The sequence below is a fragment of the Bos javanicus genome, chromosome 10, assembly GCF_032452875.1.
Source record: "Bos javanicus breed banteng chromosome 10, ARS-OSU_banteng_1.0, whole genome shotgun sequence".
NCBI classification, from domain to species: domain Eukaryota; kingdom Metazoa; phylum Chordata; class Mammalia; order Artiodactyla; family Bovidae; genus Bos; species Bos javanicus.
This window is the reverse complement of record NC_083877.1, coordinates 59,954,928-59,981,533: the sequence shown is the minus strand read 5'-3', so window position 1 is coordinate 59,981,533 and position 26,606 is coordinate 59,954,928. Positions and strand designations below refer to the sequence as shown.

The window sequence follows — 26,606 nt, the reverse complement described above, 5'->3', positions numbered from 1 at the left end:
CCATACTGTGTTTTTTTTTTTTTCCTTTTTTTTCAGTTATGTATATATTTAATTTTTTAATTGAAGGATTATTGCTTTGCAATATTGTGTTAGTTTCTGTCATATATCAGCATTAATCAGCCATAGGTATATGTATCTCCCCTGACTCCTGAATCTCCGTCCCACCTCCCTCCCCATCCGACCCCTCTTTTAATCCCCATGTTGAGTTCCCTGCATCATACAGCAAGTTCCCACTATCTGCTTTTCACATGGGAGTGCATATGTTTCCATGCTGCTTCTCCAGCTGTCCCACCCTCTCCTTCCCTCAATCCATGTCCACAAGTCTGTTCTCTATGTCTGCATCTCCATTGCTGCCCTGCAAATAGCTTCATTAGTATCAGCTTTCTAGATTCCATATATATATGCATTAATATATTTGTATTTCTCTCTCTGACTTACTTCACTCTGTATAATAAGCCCTAGGTTCGTCCACTTCATTAGAACTGACTCAAATCAAATACATTCCTTTTTATGGCTGAGTAATATTCCATTGTGTGTGTGTGTGTGTGTGTGTGTGTGTGTGTGTGTGTACACACACACACATACCACAGCTTCTTTATCCATTCATCTGTCAATGGACATCTAGGTTGCTTCCATGTCCTGGCTATTGTAAAGAGTGCTTCAATGAACACTGGGGTTCATGTGTCTTTTTCAATTATGGTTTTCTCAGGGTATAGGCCCAGTAATGGGATTATTGAGTCATATGGTACTTTTACTCCTAGTTTTTTAAGGAATTTCCATACTGTCTGTATCAATTTACATTCCCACCCACAGTGCAAGAGGGTTCTCTTTTCTCCACATCCTCTCCAGCATTTATTGTTTGTAGATTTTTTTGATGATGGGCCTTTCTGATCACTGTGAGGTAATACCTCATTGTAGTTTTTATTTTCATTTCTCTAATAATGAGTGACATTGAGCATCTTTTCATGTGTTTGTTAGCCATCTGTATGTCTTCTTTGGAGAAATGTTTGTTTAGGTCTTCTACCCACTTTTTGATTGGGTTTTTTGTTTTTCTGGTATAAGCTACATAATCATTTATAAGATTTTTATTTATAAAAATATTTTACCAATAATGTCAGTAATTCATAAAGATAAGAAACCATTCACAATACCTCAGGATAGTTTGTCATTAATGCTATACAGTTAGAAACTATTCCTGTTGTTCAAAACACATAGCTTTAGGAAATATAAACAATTTTGACCTGCCATATAGTATCTATGAATTACTTAGCTTAGAAATTTTGTTTTTATCTAGTTCAGACCAAGTAAAGTAAAAGTCGTTCAGTCATGTCTGACTCTTGGCAACCCCATGGACTATACAATCCATGGAATTCTCCAGGCCAGAAAACTGGAGTGGGTGGCCTTTCCCTTCTCCAGGGGATCATCCCAACCCAGGGATCAGACCAAGTAGGCACATTATAAATAAAAATAGGTACAGTTTCCATATGTGACTTAGCATGTGATCAGAATAGGGCTGAATGCCAGCCACAGTTAACAGTAGGGAAGCATCAGTCATTCATGCTTCTGTCCATTCTTACTGGTCAGTGTCCTTGCTGAACACATTGATAATGATTTTAATATCTCTCCCAATCACCTAATCATGATCCCAAATTAATTCTTTTTCAATCATTACTTAATAAAAGTGTCATCGTCTCAAGAAAGTAATACAGATTTTATTCAAAAAAGTTTCTGAGGATGTGTTAGAGTCAGTGTAATTCCCATCCAATCTCTGTCCATTAGTTTGTACTTACATATTTATACAGTGCTGCACACTGAGGGGAGCGGCAGAGAGGGGACCAGAAGTAAAATCATCAACATCAGAGAAATATCCTCCTTTCTGCTCATTCAGGAAGACAGGGAACATAGAAATATTTGTAACAAAGATGAAGCGACTACATTTCTCCTTGATCATTACTTCCAAAGTAAGTTCACCATCATATGACTATGCATCCTGATCCAGTAACATATTTTTTTTTAATAAACCCAGGGATGCAGTTTATTAAAAATTTAAACTTGCCCTTATAAACTTTACTGGAACCAAACTTGAGATAGCCAGAGATTTCTGGCCAGCTCATCATGATTATTTTTTGAACTCTGGACATTTACGTACGCAGCTCCAAGCTGATTTGCATTTTTCACCAGTTACAGGAATGGATCTGCCAGGAAATTTTGAAACGTGAGGACAGATAGGCCGCTTTCTTGGTTAAATCATAGCTCCAGTCCTACAGATCAGCCCAGCCGGATCCTCCAGATCTTTTGCAATGAGCATTTTTAAACACATGGGTCATTTAATTCTGGCTTCCAGGCAGTTCGGCAAAATGCTTAGGCTACAGAATTGCAAAAGTTTATGAATTCTCACCAAGGAATGAAATGTGACGCAGTAGAGCACAGTGCAGACATTTAATACCAGATGTTAATGTAAAAATTGGAAAACTGTGGCCTCACATAATTATCTGATCCCTGACCCACAAAAGCCATTTACAGTCCAGAAGGCATCATCGTTTCTGGCTTCTTCCACTATTAAACTTTGTGTCTAATTTTTTTAACCTAAAATAGTAATTCTGAGTTATTTAACTAGGTAACTAGATTGTATAAATCTCAAGGCATTTTGTGCACATACTAACAGAGTAATATAAGTAAAAATTTTTCCTGGCTGTAAAAACCAGAAGTAAAGCCTTTCTGATTTGTTTTCTAGTAATTAAAAAAAAAAATAGTGTCAGGCACATTTTCCTTGTCTATACTCCACCACCATCTATTAATAACTTCATGAAATGCATAAGGGAAAGGTGGAAATCTTGCTAATTTTCATTGAAAAGAGAACACCTGAAATACACATTTCAAAATACATTGAACTTGTTTGCACTGCTTCCTTAATTCTGTATCCTTAAGCAAAATGATTGGTTTAGGAGGATAGACTGTGGAGATATCCCAGATCTCTGAGGAGAGCCTGGTGCCAGAATGAAGAACTGCGGCTAAGAAGCTACAGACTTGCTGTCACTCAGTGAGTTCAGCTCTGTTACTTCCTGTGTGACATTGGACAAAGCACTTAACCTCTCTGTGTCTTAGTTCCCTCTTCCTGAAAGTGAGTTCAGCACGATCACTCTGCCCACCAGACAGGGTTGCTGTGAGGCTCAAAGAATACACAAACTGAAAAATTCTATATAACTATGAAGGAAATAGCTCAAGTTCTGTTGTTTCCACTTGAATCTTGAGGAAACTGGGACCCAAAGAATCTCCTCTAAGCCCAGGGATAAGGTATTGAGAATTTTAAAGAGGCCCTCTTTTGACCTTGCATGAGTGTCTTACTTTTATTTCCTTATACTTTTGATACTAAAAATGGCAGAGAGGAAAGGAGTTGTAAGATCTCAGTGAATCACCAGTAAGAAACTGTGTTCAGCTGACTCAGCCAGAAGCACTACTCTGGGGTTTAGCACCTCTATGAGGTGAGACTGAGAAAAAGCTGGAGATAGGAGGACACCAGGGACTAGAGAGACAGAAGCCAGTGCCAGAGCCAAGCGCTGCCCTCGGGAGAGCATCCAGTTTGATCTTTTCCCCTTTCATTCTTCTTTCCTCCCTTCCTCCCTCCCTCTTTCCCATCAAAAACAATTGCAAATACATAGCAGGCAGTACTGGCAGAACCAACTCATAGAATGTGTGAATAAGAAACTGTCTTTGAGACCATGCTGACCAATTTCTCCACTGATGAACTGACCCTAAGGTCTAGGGGAGTTGGGTGGCATGCCCCGCCTCACACCAATCAGTAGCATCACTGCCATAAGAAGTCAGAGCTCCTGACCCATATTCCAATGAAATTTTCTTTTTTTAATTTAATTTTTATTTTGTATTGGAGTATAGTAGATTTACAAAGTGGTATTTCAGGTATACAGCAAAGTGATTCACTTACACATGTACATATATCCATTCTTTTTCAGATTATTTTCCCATATAGATTATTACAGAATACTGAATAGAGTTCCCTGTGCTATACAGTAGGTTTTTACTGATTATCTATTTTATACATGGTTAGTGTGTTTATCGGAGAAGGCAATGGCACCCCACTCCAGTACTCTTGCCTGGAAAATCCCATGGACAGAGGAGCCTGGTAGGCTACAGTCCATGGGGTCGCTAAGAGTCGGACACGACTGAGTGACTTCACTTTCACTTTTCACTTTCATGCATTGGAGAAGGAAATGGCAACCCACTCCAGTGTTCTTGCCTGGAGAATCCCAGGGACGGGGGAGCCTGGTAGGCTACCGTCTATGGGGTCACACAGAGTCGGACAGGACTGAAGTGACTTAGCATAGCATAGCATAGTGTGTTTATGTTAATCCCAAATTCTTAATTTATCCCCCACAACACACATCTCCCCTTTGGTAACCATAAGTTTGTTTTCAAGTCTGTGATTCTGTTTCTGTTTTGTAAATAAGTTCATTTATTATTATTATTTTTTTAGATTCCACATACAAGTGATATCATAGACATTTGTCTTTGTCTGACTCACTTCCCTTAGTGTCATAATCTCCAGGTCTTTCCATGCTGCTGCAAATGGTGTGACTGCATTCTTTATAAGGCGGACTAATATTTCACTGTATGTATGTACCACATCTCCTCTACAGTGAAGAGTCAGAAGCATTTCCTCTGAGATCAGGAACAGTACCAGGATGTCCACTCTTGCCCTTTTATTCAACATGGTTTTGGAAGTCCTATCTATGGCAATCAGAGAAGAAAAGGAAATAAAAAGAATCCAAACTGGAAAATAAGTAAAACTGTCACTGTTGCAGATGACATGATACTGGACATAGAAAACCCTAAAGATGCTACCAGAACACTACTAGAGTTCACTAATGAAATTTTCTTGACCTCACATTAACTATGCAGGAGGTTTTGTTATTTGTTTTTCAAATACAATCTAATGTTTTTTCCTTTGAGGAGTTAAATTCATTTTGCAGGAAGTCATATCACCTTAAGTGATATTTATCTGGAAACTCGTATCTCCCTTCCTCTTTTTCCAGTCCCTTCTTTATCTCTTGCTTTCTTCACCTCTCTCTGTCTTTAGATCATAGATATATATGGGGGCAAATGAGAGAGAGAAAAATAGGAAACACAATTTGGTCTTTTTTTTAATTTTTATTTATTTTTTTTAATTGAAGTAAGTTGATTTACCATATTGTGTTAGTTTCAGGTGACTAGTGATTCAGTTCTTTCTTTTTCTTTATTACAAGATATTGAGTATAATTCCTCTGGTAAGCCATAAATCCTAACTATATATATATATATATATATATATATAGCAGTTTGTTCATCCTATACTCATTTGTCCCTGTGCCCCTCCCTCTCCTCTTTGGTAATCATGTTTGTTTTCTATGTCAAAAAATCTGTCTTTTGTATATACATTCATTTGTAATATTTTTTAGATTCCACATATAAGTGATGATCTGTAGTATTTGTCTTTCTCTGTCTGACATATTTCCCTAAGCATATTATTATCTAGGTCCATCCATGTTTCTGGAAATAGCAATATTTCATTTTTCTTAGGTTGAGTTGTAATTCATTGTGTGTGTGTGTGTGTGTGTGTGTGTGTGTATGCGACATTTTTTAAGCCAGTCATCTGTTGATGGGGACTTGGGTTGCTTTCATTTCTTGACTATTTTAAGTAGTGCTGCTATGAACATTGGGGTACATGTACCTTTTTTAATTAGAGTTTTTCCCTTTGGGGGCTATATGCCCAGCAGTGGGATTGCTGCAGCCAGAACTAGAGGGCCAAGATCTCAGAGTAGCTTCATGCATTCAAAGAGTCTCATATTCTACACTGTTTTTCTCCCCAGGGCATTTCTCATTTCAAATCATGGGACATGGAAATATGGAAGAAAATGGTGGCCTAGTGCTGTGGTAGTCTCACTGAAGCAGAGCAACCAAACATTCAGGACTTGAGTCATTACTGGAGAAAAGGGAACCAAGGAAAGGTGAGTCTGACTTTCAGCATGCAATTTTTGCTTTGGTGCTTTTTTATGTCTTCTATGTCTTCTCTCTATAAAAAACATATTCAACCATAAAAAAATGAAATCTTGGCATTTTTATATATATATACACACACACACACACACACCCTGCCACATATTCTTTCTTTCTTCATCTGTTGATGGACACTTAGGTGACTTCCATATCTTGTCAATTGTAAATAATGCTGCTATGAACATTGAAGTGCATGTATCTTTTTGAATTGTGGTTTTCTCTGGATATATGCCTAGGAGTGGGATTGTTGGATCATATGGTAGTTCTATTTTTAGTTTTTTAAGGAAACTCTATACTGTTCTCTCTATAGCGGCTGTACCAATTTACATTCCCACCAGCAGTGTACTTGGGTTCCCTTTTCTCTACACCCTCTCCAGCATCTATTATTTGGAGGATTTTTGATGATGGCCACTCTGACTGGAGTGACATGCATCTTCATTCTGTAATACTTACCAGGGCTTCCCTGGTAGCTCAGCTGGTAAAGAATCTGCCTGCAATGCAGGAGACCCCGGTTTGATTCCTGGGTTGGGAAGATCCTTGGAGAAGGGAACAGCTATCCACTCCAGTATTCTTAGGCTTCTCTGGTGGCTCTGTGGGTAAAGAATCCGCCTGCAATGCGGGAGACCTGGGTTCGATCCCTGAGTTGGGAAGATCCGCTGGAGAAGGGAACTGCTACCCTCTCCAGTACTCTGGCCTGTAGAATCACCAAGGACAGAGGAGCCTGGCATGCTACAGTCCCTGGGGTCTCAGAGAGTCAGACACAACTGAGCAACTTTCACTTCACTCACTCTGACTGGAGTAAGATGATGCTTCATTGTAGCATTAATTTGCATTTCTCTAATACTTAGCAATGTTGAGTATATATTCATAAGCCTTTTGGCCATCTGTATGCCTTCTTTGGAGAAATGTCTATTTAGGTCATTTGCCCATTTTTTGATTGGGCTATTTCTTTGATATCAAGCCACATGAACTATTTGTAAAATTTGGAGACTAATCCCTTGTTGGTCACATGGTTTGAAAATATTCTCTCCCATTCTGTAGGTTATCTCTGTTTTGTTTATGGTTTCTTTTGCTATACCAAAGTTTTTGAGTTTAATTAGGCCCCATTTATTTACTTTTGTTTTTTTCTCCATTAGTCTATGAGATGGATCCAAAAGGATTGCTACCATTTATGTGAAAAAGGTTCTACCTATGTTTTCCTCTAGTAATTTTATAGTATCAGGTCTTACGTTTGGTCTTTACTCCATCTGAGTTTATTTCTGTGTGTGGTGTTAGATAATGCTCTAATTTTATTCTTTTATGCTTGGCTTTCCAGTTTTCCCAGCACGACTTATTGAAGAGACTGTCTTTTCTCCATTATAAAATCTTGTCTCCTTTCTCATAGATTGACTATAAGCGTGTGAATTTCTCTCCAAGTTTTCTCTCCAGTTCCATTGATCTCTATATCTGTTTTTGTGCCAATACTGTTTCAGTTACTATAGCTTTGAAGTAGATAGAATGTGAAGTCTGAAAGGATTATACCCACAGTTTCGTTCTTTTTCCTCAGGATTGGGAAATTCTGGGTCTTTTGTGATTCCATATAAATTTAAGGAGTAACTTTAAAAAATTTTTTACTTCTATATAATTTTTAAAGGTTATACCCCATTTCTAATTATTAAAAAATATTGGCTATACTCCCCATGCTGTGCAGTATGTGCTTGTAGCCTTTCTTACACCCAATAGTTTGTATTACCCACTCCTCCACCTCTGTATGACTCCTCCGAATCCTCTCCCGGTTGGTAAGCACTAGTTTGTGGTAACCACTATTTGTGAGTATGCCTCTTTTTTGTTATATTCACTAGTTTATTTTTTATATTCCACATATATCATATAGCTTTTGTCTTTGTCTGACTTATTTCACTTAGGATAATGCCCTTTGAGTCCATTCATGTTGCTGCAAATGGCAAATATTCATTCTGAATAGTATTCTATTGTATAAATATATACCACACCATCTTTATCCATTCATTTGTTGATGGACGCATAAGTTGCTTCCGTGTCTTAGCAGTTGTAAATAATGCTGCTGTGAACATTGGAGTTCATGTATCTTTTTGAATTAGTGATTTGGGGTTTTCTGTATGTATACTCCGGAGAAGGCAATGGTACCCCACTCCAGTACTCTTGCTTGGAAAATCCCATGGACGGAGGAGCCTGTTAGACTGCAGTCCACGGGGTTGCTAAGAGTCGGACAAGACTGAGCGACTTCACTTTCACTTTTCACTTTCATGCATTGGAGAAGGAAATGGCAGCCCACTCCAGTGTTCTTGCCTGGGATGGGGGAGCCTGGTGGGCTGCCATCTATGGGGTCGCACAGAGTTGGACATGACTGAAGTGACTATACTCAGGAGTGGAATCTCTGGGTCCACATGGTAGTTCTTTCAGTTTTTTGAAAAATCTCCATACTGTTTTCCACAGTGGCAGAAGCAATTTACATTCCCACCTATGGTGTACAAGGATTCCCTTTCATCCACATCCTTGACAACATTTCTTATTTGTAGACTTTTTGATGATAGTCATTCTGACAGATGTAAGATGATATCTCTTGTGGTTTTGATTTGCACTTCTTTAATGATTAGTGATGTTGAGCATTTTTTCATGTGTTTGTTGGCCATCTGCATTTCCTCTTCAGAAAGTTGTCTATTCAGTTCTTCCACCCATTGTTTAATTGGCTTGTATGGTTTTTGATGTTGAATTGTATGAGCTGCTTATATATGTTGGCTATTAAGCCTTTATCAGTCATATCACTTGCAAATATTTTTTCTTAGAAATATTTCTCCTAGGTTATCTTTTTGTCAGTGGTTTCCTTTACTGTGCAAAAGCTTTAAAGTTTAATTAGGTCCCATTTATTTATGTTTGCTTTTATTTCCATTACTCCAGTAGTCGGACATGAGTGAAGTGACTTAGCAGCAGCAGCAGATGAAGCCACCTTTTTGAAATCAGGATCTGGTACACAGGTGAGTTCTGTTTCATGGAATTTCTCTTGCTCTTCCTATTGGGAGTGGTTTATGCATTTTCATTTTATTTAACTTTCTCCTAAATTCATAGAGACACAGAAACTTAGCTTTTGTGGTCTTAAAGGGCATTTTTATATGGGAGCATCACTGTGTAGACTGTGTGTGATATCTTTGGTGAAAGGGCTGGTTTTAATATGGACATCAGCCACATCTTCCTTCAGGGTGTGCTGGCTGTCTTCCCCTTGATAGGGAGCGTGGTTGGCGTTGGAGGGTGTAAAGCCTGTGTTGGGTATGAAGTGGGATTTCCTCTCTGCTCTGTGGCTGTCACCATCCTGTCAGGGGCAGGGCCTGCTCCCCAGGTGATGGGGTAGAAGCCGGGCTGGTTGGGCCCAATCAGGCTCCATTCCCCCTGAGTGTGTGCCCTGCCCCCCACACACTCACAGAGGAATGATGTGCCGCCTGTGAAGGCCTCTGCAGCTCCACTGGGATGCAGCCCAAGGTCACATCCCTTCCCTGTCATGTTAGTCCCAGATCTAGTACAACATGATGATGTGGAATGGCTGGGGCATTCACCAGTCTGGAGCTGGAGTCGGGGCTTTGTGGCTGCAGGAACTGAGGTGGCTGAGCTGCTGCCAGCGATCTGGGCCACCTCCGCCTCCATGCTCAGCTGCAGTGTGGAGTGGGTGGGGCTGGAACACTGGGCTGGGAGGCTCACTGTGGCAAACTCTGGCAGCACTGCCCAAGCACACGCTGACAATGACCACTACTGCCTTAACCAGATCACATCCCAGAGCTGTCTCTCTGTAGCTATACAAATGTCACGGCCAGCTGGCCCAGGTCTCATACAAAGCTATGGTGAGGAGTGAGCGGTGCTGGAGCGTTTGCCCCATTCGGACTGAGGAATGCAGCAAGGTGGCAGCTGCCAGTACAAGGCTCTGTCTGCCACGATCGGCACACACAGACTCCTTGGTACTGAGTTTGAGCTTCTGCAGCCCTTCTATGTGTCTCAGCAGTTCTGCCATTGGCCAACAGGGCTTGTCTCCTCCATGCTGTTCCCCAGGCCTGGGAAACCCAGACTGTGGCTCGAACCGCTTGCAGCCCTAGATGAGGATCCACCAATGCAGGACTTCTCTCCCTGTCAGACTCTTCTCAGGGGTGGGGGTCCTGACCTTATGCTTTTTTTCTGTCCTACCTTGTTAGGTGGAGATTTTTCTTGCAGCTTTGGCTGTATAGGAGTTCTTCAGTCAGTTTCCAACTAGTTTTCCATGAGAACTATTCTGTATGTAGATGTATTCTTGATGTCTCTGGAGGGGGAGGTGAATGCCACAGTCTCTCATTCTGCCATCTTGAGCCCTCCTTTGGAAAACACAATTTGTAATTGTCTATAAGAGCTCAAAACTTGGACAAAGACTTTAAAAACACAAGTTATCAACTTTAGTCCTAAATATAAGAATTATTTTTTCTTTCCAAATAATCTGATAGTTTACATAAAACTAAAATTTTACTATTCCCCAAAATGGCAACCCACTCCAGTGTTCTTGCCTGGAGAATCCCAGGGACGGGGGAGCCTGGTGTGCTGCCATCTCTGGGGTCACACAGAGTCAGACATGACTGAAGTGACTTAGCATAGCATAGCAAAGCATCACCAACACCCTTTCATGCCTTTTTATCTTCAGGTTCAAAATAATCCTTGGCATTTGAAGGACCTTGCAATGGGTGTGTGAGTTTATTTGGATCTCATAGGGCCAAAGTAAACTGATAAATGTGTTTCTCTCACAATTATCCACATTATCTGTTTATAAACAGGCTTATTTAATTTGAACTGAATTTGCAAACGTGTACCATTCCTAATCTTTCCCATCCGTTAAACATAGGTTGACCTGGTTCATTTTGTTCTTGACTCTGATCCTAAGAATGAGTACACTTTCCCTAAGAGAGAAAAAACAATTAGTTGATCAATGTAACAAAGACTTTCCCGATGAGTTTCCAATAAAGAAACAACACGTCAAACACCAACAGTGCCAAAATATTTACTGAGAGTTTTCAAATCTTTCAAAAATGCTACAAAAAGCAAGCAAACACAGTGAGACTAATGACAAATTAGACACTAAAAACTAACATCTGGATAAATCTACGCAGGCATGCAGGAGAAAAGGGTCAATCTATAAGCATTAACTATGATTAAAGCACTGCATTAGGCTTTTTTATACATATCTCATCTGACCCCATTCAGGAAACCTTATCCCAGACATGGAAATTAAAGCAAAAAAACAAACAAAAAAAAGGATTGTGTGATCCATTAATTTCTTGCTAGCCTATTATCCGTCAAGCTCACCCAAGGGCCATCTGACTCTGTCCAGAAATATAACTTTAATAATTCAATAAAGACCAGATTAAATATTCTATAAAGTTGGAAACTGATTTGTAGAAAATTGATAAAACATGATTTTTGTTTTCTTATAGAGAAATTTACCTTCATGGTTAAAGTTATATAAAAATACCTCCAAGGATATTTCCCTTTAGGATACTTACCAAAGTAAGGCTCTCACTTTATAGTCTCATTTCATCAAGGCCTTTCCCACTGATTACTTAAGTTCCAGTTCTTCACATTTGCTCTTTTCAAACTCTTATTCTGATGATTAGTTAAATGGCACTTAACTAATCATCTATTCACTGAGAATTGTTTTTAATGATTAAAGAATTTGTGCTTTGACAATCCTCAACCAACCACATGAGGTAGGTAGAATATCCTCATTTTACAGAGGAAGAAACTGAGTCCCCGAGGAGGCACATTACCTGCCAGAGGTTACAAAGGTAAGTAACAGAACTGGAGTTTGAACATGAATATGCATGAATTCCTTTTACAGATACTGCACTGGTGACTCACACGTGGACTGAAATCTGGGCTGGTACATCTCCAGAAACTCAACACATATGTTAGAATTACGAGTATGACAGGTGAACAAACTAAACCTGCATACTTAAATAGCGATTAAAGAGATTGTTTGGTTTCAAATCTGAACTTTTCAAAATTGGAAATATCAAAAGTATTTGCAGATACATTAATTACATGAAATACTATCATCACAGTGAAATTTCAGTGCTTTGCCAAGTCCATCAATAGTTATGGATGACACAGAGTAAATAACTACTGAGTTTGTTATAAAAGTCATTGACAAGTACTTAGAATACTTTCTATCTAGAGTCTGTCTTTGACATTTCATGAACATGTCCCTGAGAATTTCTTGAATAAATTTGAACAAGTTGTCAGCCTACCCACTGTAAAGATGTTCAGTCTACTTTGTCTCCAGACTAGTAGAAAAATGTGGAATACCAGCAAGTTTTTCTTCTCTTTAGGCATGAAGGGGATCTGTTGTTCTGACTGAACACACATGTAGAGATCGAGACTGGAGAGTAACAGGCTGCTGGTAAGTCTGAAAGCACCTTCGTGTACAATGTGCACCTCTAAAATCTTAAACATGTATCTTGGAAATAGCTGACCTTACATATAAGTGTTAATGTGTCACAAGGATGCTTTGCACAGCTGGGATATATACCTTGTGAATGTATCCTTTTATCCAGCTGAAGATCCATTCTCTGTGTATACAGATTTACAAGTGTTTCTCCATAAATGAGATTCTAAAGTACAGATTGATTGGTATCTAGGTTGATAAAAATCTTTGCTAGTATTTTGAGAGTTTTATCCACCAACTCATCAGTTAGGCAGTGCCCTCTGGCCAGGTTGTCAGTAGAGTGCATCTCTATCCAATGTGCACTGGCTGCTGTTTGCCACAGGTTTAGGATAAGTGAGGCCATCTACTCCAGCCTAGCCCCAGACCCCAAACCCTGGAGCCAGCTGATTTCAGCTCCAGCTGAAGTGAAAAGATGATCGTGTGGTTCAAATTCATCTTGACTCACAGTTTCACTGTTTTATCCTGGCTAAAGCTGCTCACTGTGTCTGTGGTTTTCTTACATAAATTTTCAATCCAGCTAGTGCTATTATACAGTGTCTTTTCCAACCCTGACGTTGGGGGTGGATTTTTAGCTCGCATGTTTTTTCCAGATGTGATAAGCTCGCCGTAGCCCTCTTGGTGAGCAAAAGCATATCCAGATCTTCGCGAGCTTGATCTCCGAGTCTGAGGCTTTCGGCTACGCAGGGGCCTTGCCTTCTTTTGAGCCTTCTGCCACTGGCGGATCTGGAGACAAAGGAGACCCAGGGTGAGACGGAGCATCCAAATGACAGACTCCACATAGTGGGCCACTTCCTGAGGTAAAAGCCTTTTCCGTGAAAACAGTATCAGTAATAACCAAGTACTCAACTTCATTGCAAAATCAAGTTTTTTCACCTAAAAGCCAGGAAAACTGGATACTGGTCAGTTTTTATTTCTATGAAGAGACTATTAAGCAAACAAAAAGTGTTAAGACAAATTTCAGAATTGTCTCCATCTCATACATCCATCTTAAATGAACAGGAACATATTTTGCACAGAATCATTTTCTAACTTGCACCACCCAAACTCAGTCAGTATAACAACTTACAGTCCCATTTCCCCCAAGTAAGCCTTTCCTTTCTCTTTTAGAGGTTCTCTGGCTCCAAAAAGTTAGTGGTGACTGGACTAAGAAAATTTAGAAAATGACAGTCATAAATTTCAAACTCTTGTGACAGATCCAAGTACCATGAGATTTGTCATAGTTTTGATTTCTTGTGGGTTTTCTGGTGACCTTTTGAAAAGCTCAACATTGTTTGAGTGGGTTTGTAGCATCTCATTTCCCTGTAATGCTGAGGAGAGAAAAGATCCAAGGTTTGATGCTTAGCACCTTGTTCTCTAGATGAGCTGACTGACCACTTGGATTCTGACCTTCATGTCAGGAGAAAGCCATCAAGCAGAAAATCATGGTGTGCATAAACATAGGAAGGAATGAGCATCATCTTCCTTCAGCTCATCCATCATTGTCTGGATTTACATCAGAATGAGCTCACAGGGCCAAAGGGAAAGGGCAAACATTAGAGGGGAATGAGTGAGTCATTTCAGAAGGAATCTCTTGGCACTTTGGCCCCAGACCAGGAAGGATTTCATGATAAGGGAATTTCTACATCAGTTCTTCTCAACATCATCAGCCTGGTCAATCGTCTTATCAGTATTTCCCCCTTCGCATGACGTTGGGCTTCCCTGGTGGCTCAGACGGTAAAGCGTCTGCCAGCAGTGCAGGAGACCCGGCTTTGATTCCTGGGTCGGGAAGATCCCCTGGAGAAGGAAACTGCAATCCACTCCAGCACTCTTGCCTGGAAAATCCCATAGATGGAGGAGCCTGATAGGCTACAGTCCATGGGGTCGCAAAGAGTCGGACACGACTGAGCGACTTCACTTGGCTTCATACGTGGCTACAGACGTGTGTCCCCTCTTTCTCCTTTTCTCTTCCTCTCTGGGTCCAGATCTAACAACATTGTGTTGCTTATACTCCTCTTTCCATGAAACACTGAAATATGTTCTGTTAATCCCTTGGCTTAGGTATTTCTAGAATCTATTCTTTCTGTTTTTCTTCTAACTGTACTTTTCAACTATTATGAACACCACCTCCCCCTTGTGTTTAATAATGTTACTATTAATATATTTCTACAGATATTTAGAGCCCCTTCACCTCATACCTTATTTGTCCCTCTTTTACTACCCTTTACTTTCCCAAGTCAGTTAATTTCCATCAAGCTTCCCTTTGCCTTGGAAGCAAATGTCCAAAATGCTGCCAGGGGTTACATGGTAGCTCTGTGTTTAGTTTCTTAAGGAACTGCCTTGCTCTTCTCCATAGTGGCTGCACCAATTTACATTCCCACTAATAGTGCCTGAGGGTTCCCTTTTCTCCACACCCTCTCCAGCATTTATTGTTTGTAGACTTTTTGACAATGGTCCCATTGATTGGAGTGAGATGATACTTCATTGTAGTTTTGATTTGCATTTCCCTAATTCTGAGCGATGTTGAGCATATTTTCATGTGCCTTTTGGCCATCTGTATGTCTTCTTTGGAGAAATGTTTATTTAGGTCTTCTGCCCAGTTTTTGATAGGGTGGGTTTTTTTTTTTTTTTTTTTTTTATTGAGTCCCATGAGCTATTTGTAAATTTTGGAGACTAATCCCTTATCAGTAGCATCATTTGCAATTTTTTTCTCCCATTCTGTGGGTTGTCTCTTCATTTTGTTTATGGTTTCCTTTGCTGTGCCAAAATTAGATCCCATTTGTTTATTTTTGTTTTATTCCCATTATTCTAGGAGACAAACCAAAAAAAGATATATTGCCGTAACTTATGTCAAAGGCAAAACATTCTGCCTATGTTTTCCTCTAAGAATTGTATGATATCTGGTCTTACATTTAGGTCTTTAATCCATTTTATTTTATTTTTGTGTACGGTGTTAAAGAATGTTCTTTTTTCTTTTTTACATGTAGCTGTCCAGTTTTCCCAGAACCATTTATTGAAGAGATTGTCTTTATTCCATTTTACATTCTTGCCTCCTTTGCCACAAATTGACCGTAGGTAAATGGGTTTACTTCTGGGCTTTTTATCCTATTCAGTTGAGCTCTATTTTCGTTTTTGTGCCCATATCATTCTGTTGCTTTATAATGTAGTCTGAAGTCAGGGAGCTTGATTCCTCCAACTCTGTTTTTCTTTCTGAAGACTGCTTTGGCTATTCATGGTTGGTTGTATCTCTATAAACATTTTAAGATTTTTTTTGTTCTAGTTCTGTGAAAAATACCATTGGCAATTTGATAAAGATTGTATTGAATCTGTAATTGCCTTGGGTAGTATAGTCATTCTGATAATATTGATTCTTTCAATCCAAGAACATGGTCTCTATTTCCACCTGAACTTGTCATCTTTGGTTTCTTTCATTAGCATCTTATAGTTTTCAGAGTACAGTTCTTTTGCCTTATTAGGTAGGCTGATTCCTAGGTATTTTGTTCTTTTTGATGCAATAGTAAATGGATTGTTTCTTTAATTTCTCTTTATTATCTTTTGTTGTTAGTGTATAGAAATGCAACAGATTTCTGTGTATGAATTTTGTATCTTGCAACTTTACCAAATTCAGTGATGAGCTTTACCACTTCTCCGGTACCATCTTTAGGATTTTCTGTGTATGGTATCACGTCATTCACAAGCAGTGACAGTTTTACTTCTTCTATGCGGTTGTTGGAATGTAAATTGGTACAGCCACTAAGGAGAATGTATGGATATTCCTTAAGAAACTAAAAATAGAGCTACTATATGATCTCGCAATTCTACTCCTGGGCCTATATCTAGAGAAAACCATATTTGAAATGTTCACGTACCCCAATGTTCATTGTACTGCTATTTATAGTAGCTAAGACATGGAAGCAACCTAAATATCCATCAACAGATGAATGGATAGAGAAGATATGGTATATTTATACAATGAAATATTAGTCATTAGAAAGAATGAAATAATGCCATTTGCAGCAACATGGATGGAATCTAGAGATTATCATACTAAGTGAAGTTAGACAAATATGGTATCACTATAGGAAGAATCTTAAAAAATGATACAAAAGAACTTATTTACAAACAGAAACAGACTCACAGGCTTAGAATATTTAAGTTCATTCTCTAATTATGTTCACATTATTTAAAATGGAACTCTCTTCTTAAATTCCTTTTGAGGTTATTCATTGGTAGTTTATAAAACTAAAAAGATTTTGTGTACTAATATTTTGTATTGTAAATTTATGTATTTGATAACTAGCTGAAGTTATGCTTTAAATTTATATGCATGCTAAATTGCTTCAGTCGTGTCCAACTCTTTGCAACCCCATGATTGCAGCCTGCCAGGCTCTTTGGTCCATGGGATTTTCCCAGGCAAGAATACTGAAGTGGGCTGCCATTTCCTTCTCCAGAGGATCTTCCCCACCCAGGGAGTGAACCCGAGTCACTTACATCTCCTGCACTGGCATTGACAGGCAGGTTATTTACCACTAACACCACAGCTATAACTATGTGTGTATACTTATCAAAATTACTGTTATCAGAGTGCTTTTTTAAATAATCTGTTCATTGTTTTAACTGTGATGATGTGGATTTATGGTATAGAGGATACTGGATGCTTGGGGCTAGTGCACTGGGACGACCCAGAGGGATGGTATGGGGAGGGAGGAGGGTTCAGGATGGGGAACACATGTATACCTGTGGCGGATTCATTTTGATATTTGGCAAAACTAATACAGTTATGTAAAGTTTTAAAATAAAATATAAATAAATAAATAAATGTCATGTTGACTTCCTATTACTCTTATTTGGTGCATGAATCTTATATCAATGTTGAATTGTTTATTGGATTGTTAAGTGTGCAGTTTGCTTTGAGATTGTGGATGCTGTAGGTGCTTCAGAAAGGTAAGTCTATGGTTGGGGTTTGGGTTAAGTTAGGGGTTGGGTGGAAGAATGGAAGGGAAGGATAGACTGGGAGTTTGGAATGGAGATGTATACACTACTATATTTAAAACAGATAACCAACAAGGACTTGTGTAGCACAGGGAATGCTTCTTAATATTCTGTAATAACCTAAATGGGAAATGAATTTGAAAAAGAATAGATGCATGTATGTAACTGAATCACCTTGCTGTATACCTGAAACTACACTTTAATCAACTATGTGCTAATATAAAAAAATACACAACTTAACTTGTAATTTATGACTCCTCACCCACATTTACTGTAGACAGTGATCTCCATTGGCACTCCCAGTGCTACTACATTCAGATGTGGGCAGTTCCAGCTACTGCAATGTGATGCTGTGCACCTACCTGTAGGTGTTTGCTGATGAGAACTTCATTAGCTCTTCCCTGGACTTCTTGTCAGGCAGAGGACATGATTCCAAGAGCAAAGAATCAACCCCTCAAGTATCCATCAGTGCTGCAACATACCTGATCACTCAGAGTTGGGAATAAATCCACCTTCAAAAATCGGAACGCCACCACAGGCATAACTGAAGCCACTGTTGTTAAGAGAATAACAAGCCAGGTGCACTTCTGGGTCAAGGAATGTCGTGCATTTCCTATTATTAAAAGAAAATAAACACTGTGGTTATAAATCGAACTGAATTATTGAATTGATTGTTTAGATTTCCTAGAGAGAACACTGGGTATCTTCCCCCAGCATATAGTATGTTCAGTGGTGATAAGAAAAAGGCAAGAACAATGGTCAGATCACCCTTGGGAACGGCTTCATGGCTTGATCACTAGGAGACTGATAGCCAGAGACATGCATTGTCTGATCCAGGTTCAGTCCACCTTCACTGAAGAACAGCATTCTCTCATCCAGTTTCAGGATGCCTCAACCGCAAAACAGTCATTAAAGCCACATTTACCCTTAAAACTACCATATCAAATGACACAGTAGATGTTCTAGATGCAGGTACAATCGCAAATGATGGTCTTTTCCACTGGCTATGTCATAAAAAGTAAGCTGTATCTATGACAGGATCAACCTTTTAAATCCAGGCAACAGCCTCGAGCGGACATGCTCATCTCTCTAATGTTCCCATGGATAGGAAGTCCTCAAGGTCCCAAGGTGATCAGAGATGCTCCTGGGTTTGTGAAAAGAGCATTCTCCACACTGGGAAACCACTGGTGCAGTCATTCAATATATTAGTTCTAGAGAATAGTGAAGCTCCTTCCCAAGCCTGGAGCCAGTGTTCTTATTTTATACTCACACCTCGTATCCTGGGCTGTTTGCCTAAACACAGCAATAGGGGTCAGTGAGGCAGACAGGAAAATTATACAGAAGATGTCAGCTGTACTTATATTGCCAAAATGAGCCTTTGTTCCTTTTGTTGGTTTTCTAGGGACATGATACATCCAATTATCCCTCCCAATCCTACAGCATTACCACTATTTGAATGGGCTTTAGGTGTGAGGGCTTGGCTACTTATTGGAATGTCTGCATTTTCTTTGTAGGATAGACACTGCCTACCAAAGACCACTTGATTCCAACTGCCTGGGCAGAAATGAGCAACTCCATAAATTAAATATCTCTGAGCTTCTTGAAGCTCAGTACCCGCAGCCATGACTGGAAAAAACCCCATCACTTTAAAACCACACTCCTGTTTGCTGCTGGCTACTAAGAAAAAATTTCTTAAACCTCAGTGTTGATATAACTTTTGAAAAGTCTCATTGGAACTCAGTAATTAATTCCTGGAATGGCATGTGCTTAGCTGGAGAGCGTGGTCACCACATAGACTACTTTCTCCAGTTGAGGCATTCCAGTCTCATTATGTATGTGCGAATGCTCTCTTAGGACTGGAAGTCTTCTGGTCAACACACTGAACTTTCAGATTTGGCACCAAAGAGAAAACAAAAGGGAAAACTTAAATGTCTCTTTTTTCCCTCCTAGTATGCTTATTATTCACAACCATCATGTTTCTACATGGTTGGAACCTTTTGGTGGACAAAGGATTAACAGTTTATATTAAGTAAGAGTGGTGCAATTTAAATATTTCCAGGTACACAGAGCAAGACAAAAAATTGAATATAATACTCTTAAATGTATATATGCATTTAAATGGAATTACAATCTCAATTACAATTACAATCTTGGAAATGTATAACCCGATAGTTGCTCTTATTTTGCTTTCTCTATGAATCAGTCTTCTAATAATTGTTTTTCTTGACTCAGTTTCCCAACTAATGGATGCAGATCTCAGCCTTACCTAATCGAACTCAAGAAGGTTGTCACTGTGCATCTCTTTTCCACATTTCCAGGATGAACTCAGAAACATCTCTGTTACCAGCTTATTTCACACACACTAGAAATTTTAAAACTTCTTTAAAAAGTCTATTAATAGCCCCACTATGTAAAGCTCAGTGGCCTTTGCTGGGAATCATTTTGAAATATGGGGTCAATGACAGTATACTCCAAAGGTAGACCAGACATATACTCTTGGTGGACTCAGAATATCAGGGGCTCAAGGGATTTTAGGAGGCCTTTTGCTACCCACCCGCTGTTCAAATCGCTTGCAGTGTCCCCAACCAGTAATCAAGTCACATTTTATTTAATCATCATTATCCTGGTTAACATTTACTGATAAAGTACTATGTACCAAGCTGCATGCTAAGCATTTTATATGCATTATCTCATTTAACCCTCCCAAATTCCCTATAAAAGTAGGAACTATTAATATCCCCAAGTTTAGAATTGAAGACATTAAGGTATTAAAAGGAAAAGAAACTTGCCTAAGGTCACACATCTTATAAGTGGCAGAGAACCCTGGCTGGCTGGCAACAGAGCCTACACTTTGTGCCACTTACTGCCTACTGTCCAGCCATTTTTAAAAGACTAAATTATACATTGGGCTTCCCAGGTGGCACTAGTAGTAAAGAAAGTGTTAGTTGCTCAGTCTGTCCAGCTCTGTAACCTGCTAGGGTCCTCTGTCCATGGAATTCTCTAGGCAAGAATACTGGAGTGGGTAGCCATTCCCTTCTCCAGGGGCTCTTCCCAATTCCAGGGATTGACCAGGTCTCCTGCACTGCTAGGCAGATTCTTTACCATCTGAGCCACTACCCACCTGCCAATGAAGGAGACATAAGAAATGCGGGTTTGATCCCTGGGTCAGGAATGTCCCCTGGAGGAGGGCATGGCAACCCATTCCAGTATTCTTGCCCAGAGAATCCCATAGACAGAGGAGCCTGGCGGGCTAGAGTCCATAGCGTTGCAAAGAGTCAGACATGCGACCCCATGGACTGTAGCCCACCAGGCTTCTCTGTCCATGATATTTTCCAGGCAAGAGTACTGGAGTGGGTTGCCATTTCTTTCTCCAGGGGATCTTTTCCAGGCAAGAGTACTGGAGTGGGTTGCCATTTCTTTCTCCAGGGGATCTTCCCCACCCAGGGATCAAACCTGGGTCTCCTGCATCGCAGGCAGACGCTTTACCCTCTGAGCCACCAGGGAAGCCCACTTAACACACACACAAATTATACACTTCTTTTCTAAATGAACGTAAGTTCCACAGGTGAACTTTGGCATAAATGCTGGTTATAATGTGGCATAAAAGGGAGAGCCTGGCATTTCTTTCTCTTCCCTCTATCATATACCTGAACTACATGGTTTTCAGGCAGCTCTGATATATATGTGCTGTGCCTCTTATTTGAAAAGGGACAGAATACTGCATCTGCACTGTTAGGAAACTGTAAGCCTCCAGCTGTCTGGTTCAGTCAATTCCTAGAGACAGAATTACTGGTCATTCCTAGTCCCACCAAAATGAAGATACATTACAAAGACAAATGACATCTTGATACAAGGCCCCAGCAAATAATATGATTCACTTACCAACAAATGGAAACTGGTTTGGGAAGAGGCCAAAGATGCCATTACTGTGCATTGTAAATAAAATGGAGAAATAAGTGGCTATGCTGCCCCAGATGAAGACATGGTTAATGACAGTCCAATAGCTGGTATCCAAGGCTATCTGTAAATAAAGTCAAATGCCAAGGGGAGATTGTTGAGGATGAAAAGAGCATCATTTTACTGAGTAATGTCTCCTCAGGACACTTCTGTGAAAAGACAATTGTACCTGTCTAGTTAGCAGCCAACCACAGGCTCTACCACTTTCTGCACAACACAGGGGACTGATGTGACACTTCTGGTAGACAACTGACCTTAGGACTTGTACCTGCAGCCATTATATCTAACAATATTGAGTGAACATCAGGAAATAAAATGTTAAACTTTTAAATGAGAAAGCAGAGTGGCTTCTAATTTCAATGCTACTTTCCAAATTGCTCTCTAAATTTGTCTATTGGAAAACTTTTTCATAGTGAGAAACTGCAACATTTTAAGATCTGTACATATATTTTCATTTCAGCATTTTGACACAGGTATAGTCTGTTTTATATCAATATTCTAGTTCATTTTGATTACCATTTCTGTTAAACTATTCAAATAATAGCAAAAATCCTTAATCCACTTTTGGCATCAGGAGTTGGGCTTCATAGTGATCTGTGAGCATGTTCACAAGCCCTTCTCCCATCCAATAACTTGTTATGGCAGCACAGCTGAAAAAGAGTGATCTGATATGGGCAAACTAAGGAAGCCACTGGTGAATATGAACACTTCAGTTCTCAGAGGAAAAATACGTAGGTTCTGTGAAACTGGGTCATTTGCAGTGATGTGGATGAACCTAGAGTCTGCCATACAGAGTGAAGTGAGTCAGAAAAACAAATACCATATATTAACTTATATATGTGGAATCTAGAAAAATGGTGTTGATGAACCTACTTGCAGGACAGGGACAGAGATGCAGACAGAATGGACACATGGATGTGGGGGAGGAGAGGGTAGGGTGAATTCAGAATAACACTGATATGTATAACACTACACCATGGGTAAAATAGATAGCTAGTGGGAACCTGCTGTATAGCACAGGGAGCTCAGTCAGCTCAGTGCTCTGTGATGACCTTGCAGAGTGGGAGGGAGGCTTAAGAGGGAGGGGGTATATGTATACATATAGCTGATTTATATTATTGTACAGCAGAAAGTAATACAACATTGTAAAGCAGTTTTATTCCAGTTTTTATAAATAATTTTTTTAAGTAGGTTCCAGCATCCTTATTTGCATCTCAGAGGTTCCAAATGGTCCAAATGAAAGTTTAGATTTCTAGCAGAGTCTCAGAAAGTCTCAGAGTCACAGATTTCCTGCCTGCCCAAGGGGGCTCTACCTACACAGGAAACAGACTCTTCTGCATTATAGAGGCATACTTCCCCTTCCCACACAAAGTTACTGTCCTTTAAAATGATGCCCCATAAAAAGAATGTTAGCAGCCTCGATGAAACTGCAGGAGTGCCAAAGGGACAGCCTTTTCTTTCCTCAAGAGGCCTGAGAACAGAGAGCCCTGCCTTCCATACCTCAGCAAAGAAAGACTTGCTGGTTTCCCTGCTCATTCCTCAAGACAGCTGACCAAAATCTCTAGCTCTAACGTTCACCATCTGTCAGTTCATCACCATTAAAAGACACCAATAGTTTGACCTGTGTAGGTATGAGTAGGCAAAGAAAAATCACAACCAATTTAAGAGGATTTGACTTGGGGGAAAAAAAAGGTAGTTCTTACAATGAAAAAGTCAAGCACTATAACAATAATTTTAAAAAGTAATGAGAACTCTTGAGAAGCAATTAGATAATAGAAAAAAATTCTGGAAGAAAAAAGTGTTATTTCTGAATTTAAAAATTTAATAGAGAAACCAAATAAGAATAGTTACTGATTAGAACTGAATATTCTGTAAAAACAAATGGAAACATCTCATAAGGGCAAAAACTCTAAGAAATGGGAACCATGTGCAAAAACGATATGAGACATGGATGGTAAATCCATAGATGTCCAATCCATAGGCCCAACATTCAAATAATGGCATCCTAAAAAGAGAAAAAGTAGCAATCAAAGAAATGATGAACCCTGCTCTGTGATAGCAGCAAAGATTTTCAGATTGAGAGTGTACTCTAAATTATAGGCAAATCAATGAATGAAGTTACATTCTGGTAACATTTGTGAAGTTCAAGGATAAAAAACATAGCTTCTAGACGGAAGAGATACTATTTACAAAGGAAAGAGAATCAACCTATTACCAAGCTGTTACAGTGAAACAGAGATGTAGTGGAAAATCATTTACAGAATTCCTAAAACACTCTGATTCAAGTATCTTATGCCCATCTAATATATGATTTAACTGTGAAGATAAAGATTTGAACTCAAACATACATCTATGTATTCCTGCAGAAATTACTCATGCTTAGAGAGGAAAACATGTTAATGCCACTCTCAAAATGAGCTTATTCACAAAATTCCTGAAGTTTACTCTGTGCTAAAGACAGCAGTTTCTGACTGAAGCCATGATTTCATGATGGATGCCTTAGCTATGTCAGATACTTTCAATTCACTCTATTGTTTCCTCCTCTGCTACAGAATTGAACACAGGGGACCTAGCCATGGAGCGTTCACAAAGCATCAATATGCTTTATGTAGTTGTGAAACAGACAAACAACTCTGAGTGGAGAAATCTGGTTCTGATTTTGGCTGCTATCTGACTCTGAATTTTGAACTCCCAAGATGTCAAGTGTTAGATGGCTTTGGTATGAACTTAATGATACTCACTTAGATGGACCAAGGAATGGCAGAGATGTCATTTAAAAGCAGTATGTTTACATTTGACTCATTCAGTCTAATAAATATTGAGTCATGAAGAGAAAGTCTGGGGTTTAACGAGATCTTTTGTTGATATAAATAGCTAAGATTTGTAAAAGAGATTATTTATAGGATAGAAAAAGGACTGACCAAAGACAATTCAAACTCTGTAAAAATTAAGCCCTTGATTGATACTTTCCCCCTTAAAACACACACAAAGGCAAAGAACAGAGGTCACACAGCTTGTTGTATCCACCCAGAGGTACAGATTTTAATGGATTAGAAAGCTTTTGTGAACTCTAACTCAATATCTAATAGTATTGTCCACCATTTTCATTAAAAAAGAAATAAAAACAAACTCAAGATGTCCAATGATGATCAATCGATCATCAAAAATCATTTCTACCAGATGGGAATGTAAATTGGTGCAGCCATTATGCAAAACAATATGGCAGTTCCTCAAAAAACTAAAAGTAAAGTTGCCATGTGATTCAGCACTCCCAGTCCCGAGCATGTATCTGGACAAAAGTATAATTCAAAAAGATACAGGTTCCTCAACGTTCATAGCAGCACTGATTACAGTAATCAAGACATGGAAGCAACCTGAGTGTTCACTGACAGATAAAGGAATTCAGAAGATGTGGCATGCACACACACACGTGCAGACGACACACTGGACGGCTACTCAGCGGTGAAAAGAATGGATAATGCCACTCACAGCAACGGGGATGGACCCAGAGATCATCATACTAAGTGAAGTAAGTTAGAGAAAACAAATACCATATGATATCACTTATATGTGGAAAATAAATATGATACAAATGAAGAAATTTATGAAACAGAAAGAGACTCACAGACATAGAGATCAGACTTGTGATTGCCAAGGTGGAGGGGGTTTAGGAGAAGGACAGATTAGGATTTGGGATTATCAGATGCAAACTACAATATACAGAATAGATAAACAACAAGGTCCTACTGGAAGAGGTATAACATATTCAGTATCCTGTGATAAACCATAATGGAAAAGAATATGAAAAAGAATATATATAAAACTGAATCACTTTGCTGTATAGTAGAAATCAGTACAATACTGTAATTCAATAAAATAAATTAAAAAAATTATTCCTACCAGAAAAGCTTATATGAAATTGAGATTCAAATGTGCCACACACCTAACATTCAACCTCTTGAATACAGAAATGTACTGCCAAATAAACATTACATCTCACTATAAAACTAGATGCATGAAGCAGGGCACCCAAAGCCAGTGCTCTGGGACAACGTAGAGAGGTGGGGTGGGGAGGGAGGTGGGATGCAGTTCAGGATCGGGGGGACACATTTATGCCTATGACTGACTCATGTTGATATATGGCAAAAACCATCACTATATTGTAAAGTAATTATCCTTTGAGTGACATAAATTTAAAAAACCTAGAAGTTACTTTTACAGAAATCATGGGAAAGTTTCTATTATCATTAGAAACTTTTTCTCCCAAGAAGAAAACACAAGGAAGAATTAGTATATCAATTCTCTTTACATACAGTGTTCAGTCCCAAAAAGTGCCCAATTTACTGTGAGGTTTCTCCTAATTTGGAGGTTATAGACACAAAATGCTAATCTCCCACATCTGGGGATTTATGTTAAAACTTCCTGTTTCATCTCAGAATGTGTAGTTAAAAAGAAAACCCCCGTATTACAGGGGTCCCCAGCCTGCAGGATCTAATGCCTGATGGTCTGTGGTTGTTGTAATAATACTAGAAATAAATGCACAATAAATATAATGCATTTCTGAAACCATCCCCCCACCACCCTGGCCCGTGGAAAAATTGTCTTCCATGAAACCAGTCCCTGGTGCCAAAATGGTTGAGGACCCTACTAAGATTACTGTCAACAAATGAAGCATGATTTTACAAGATGTAAAGCCATCCAGTTAAGATATTTTCACCAGAAGGGTTACCTGCACGCTGACCACAATGACCAAAGACGTGGCCATGGTCACTGCAAAAGACTGGTAATCTGCAGTGTGCTGTCCATCTTCTCCAGCCATGTTGTGAAAGGCCCCATAAGGGATGAAGAAAAGGGCTAATGAGGTATAGATTCCATGTGCCATACAGATGAAAAATTCATGCTTGTTAAAAAGTAGATTCAGCTGCCCAGGTCTGTAGAGCTGGGGATAATCCATGCTATTCTGGTCACTAACATCCTGTCAACAGAGAGTTACTTTAGTGGAGGAGGCTCGAGGAGAAGTTAGAGAAACTCTGAATTTCCTGTCTCTGGAAATAGCATGTGCATATCTAAACATGGCCTTCCCAGGTGGCTCAGTGGTAAAGAATCCACCTGCCAATGCAGGAGATCCAGGAGATGAGGGTTCAATCCCTAGGTCAAGAAGGTC

General features: G+C 39.4%; 1 protein-coding gene, 1 long non-coding RNA gene and 1 other non-coding gene across 10 annotated transcripts in view; 1 reads left to right on the top strand and 2 right to left on the bottom strand.

The window, feature by feature from the left end:
- Window positions 1-12,472, top strand: part of LOC133254679 (uncharacterized) — a 246,339-nt gene extending 233,867 nt beyond the window's left edge. The window contains exons 3-5 of the long non-coding RNA XR_009738736.1: window positions 5,865-6,002; window positions 8,968-9,044; window positions 12,402-12,472. This is a non-coding gene — a long non-coding RNA (uncharacterized LOC133254679). The remainder of the gene's footprint in view (window positions 1-5,864; window positions 6,003-8,967; window positions 9,045-12,401) is intronic.
- The window catches only part of ATP8B4 (ATPase phospholipid transporting 8B4 (putative)), a 348,133-nt gene continuing 332,585 nt past the window's right edge, over window positions 11,059-26,606 (bottom strand). For 7 of the 8 annotated variants that reach the window (XM_061428804.1, XM_061428800.1, XM_061428801.1 and 4 more), the window contains 4 exons: window positions 26,172-26,417; window positions 21,368-21,506; window positions 17,968-18,098; window positions 11,059-13,240 (listed from right to left, as the gene is read on the bottom strand). In XM_061428804.1, coding sequence (XP_061284788.1) covers window positions 12,959-13,240; window positions 17,968-18,098; window positions 21,368-21,506; window positions 26,172-26,417 — 798 coding nt within the window. In that variant the 3' untranslated portion in view covers window positions 11,059-12,958. The remainder of the gene's footprint in view (window positions 13,241-17,967; window positions 18,099-21,367; window positions 21,507-26,171; window positions 26,418-26,606) is intronic. The other variant, XM_061428806.1, reaches the window with a different exon arrangement.
- TRNAR-GCG (transfer RNA arginine (anticodon GCG)) lies at window positions 20,918-20,989 on the bottom strand. Its single transcript has one exon. It is a non-coding gene; the product is annotated as a tRNA-Arg (tRNA).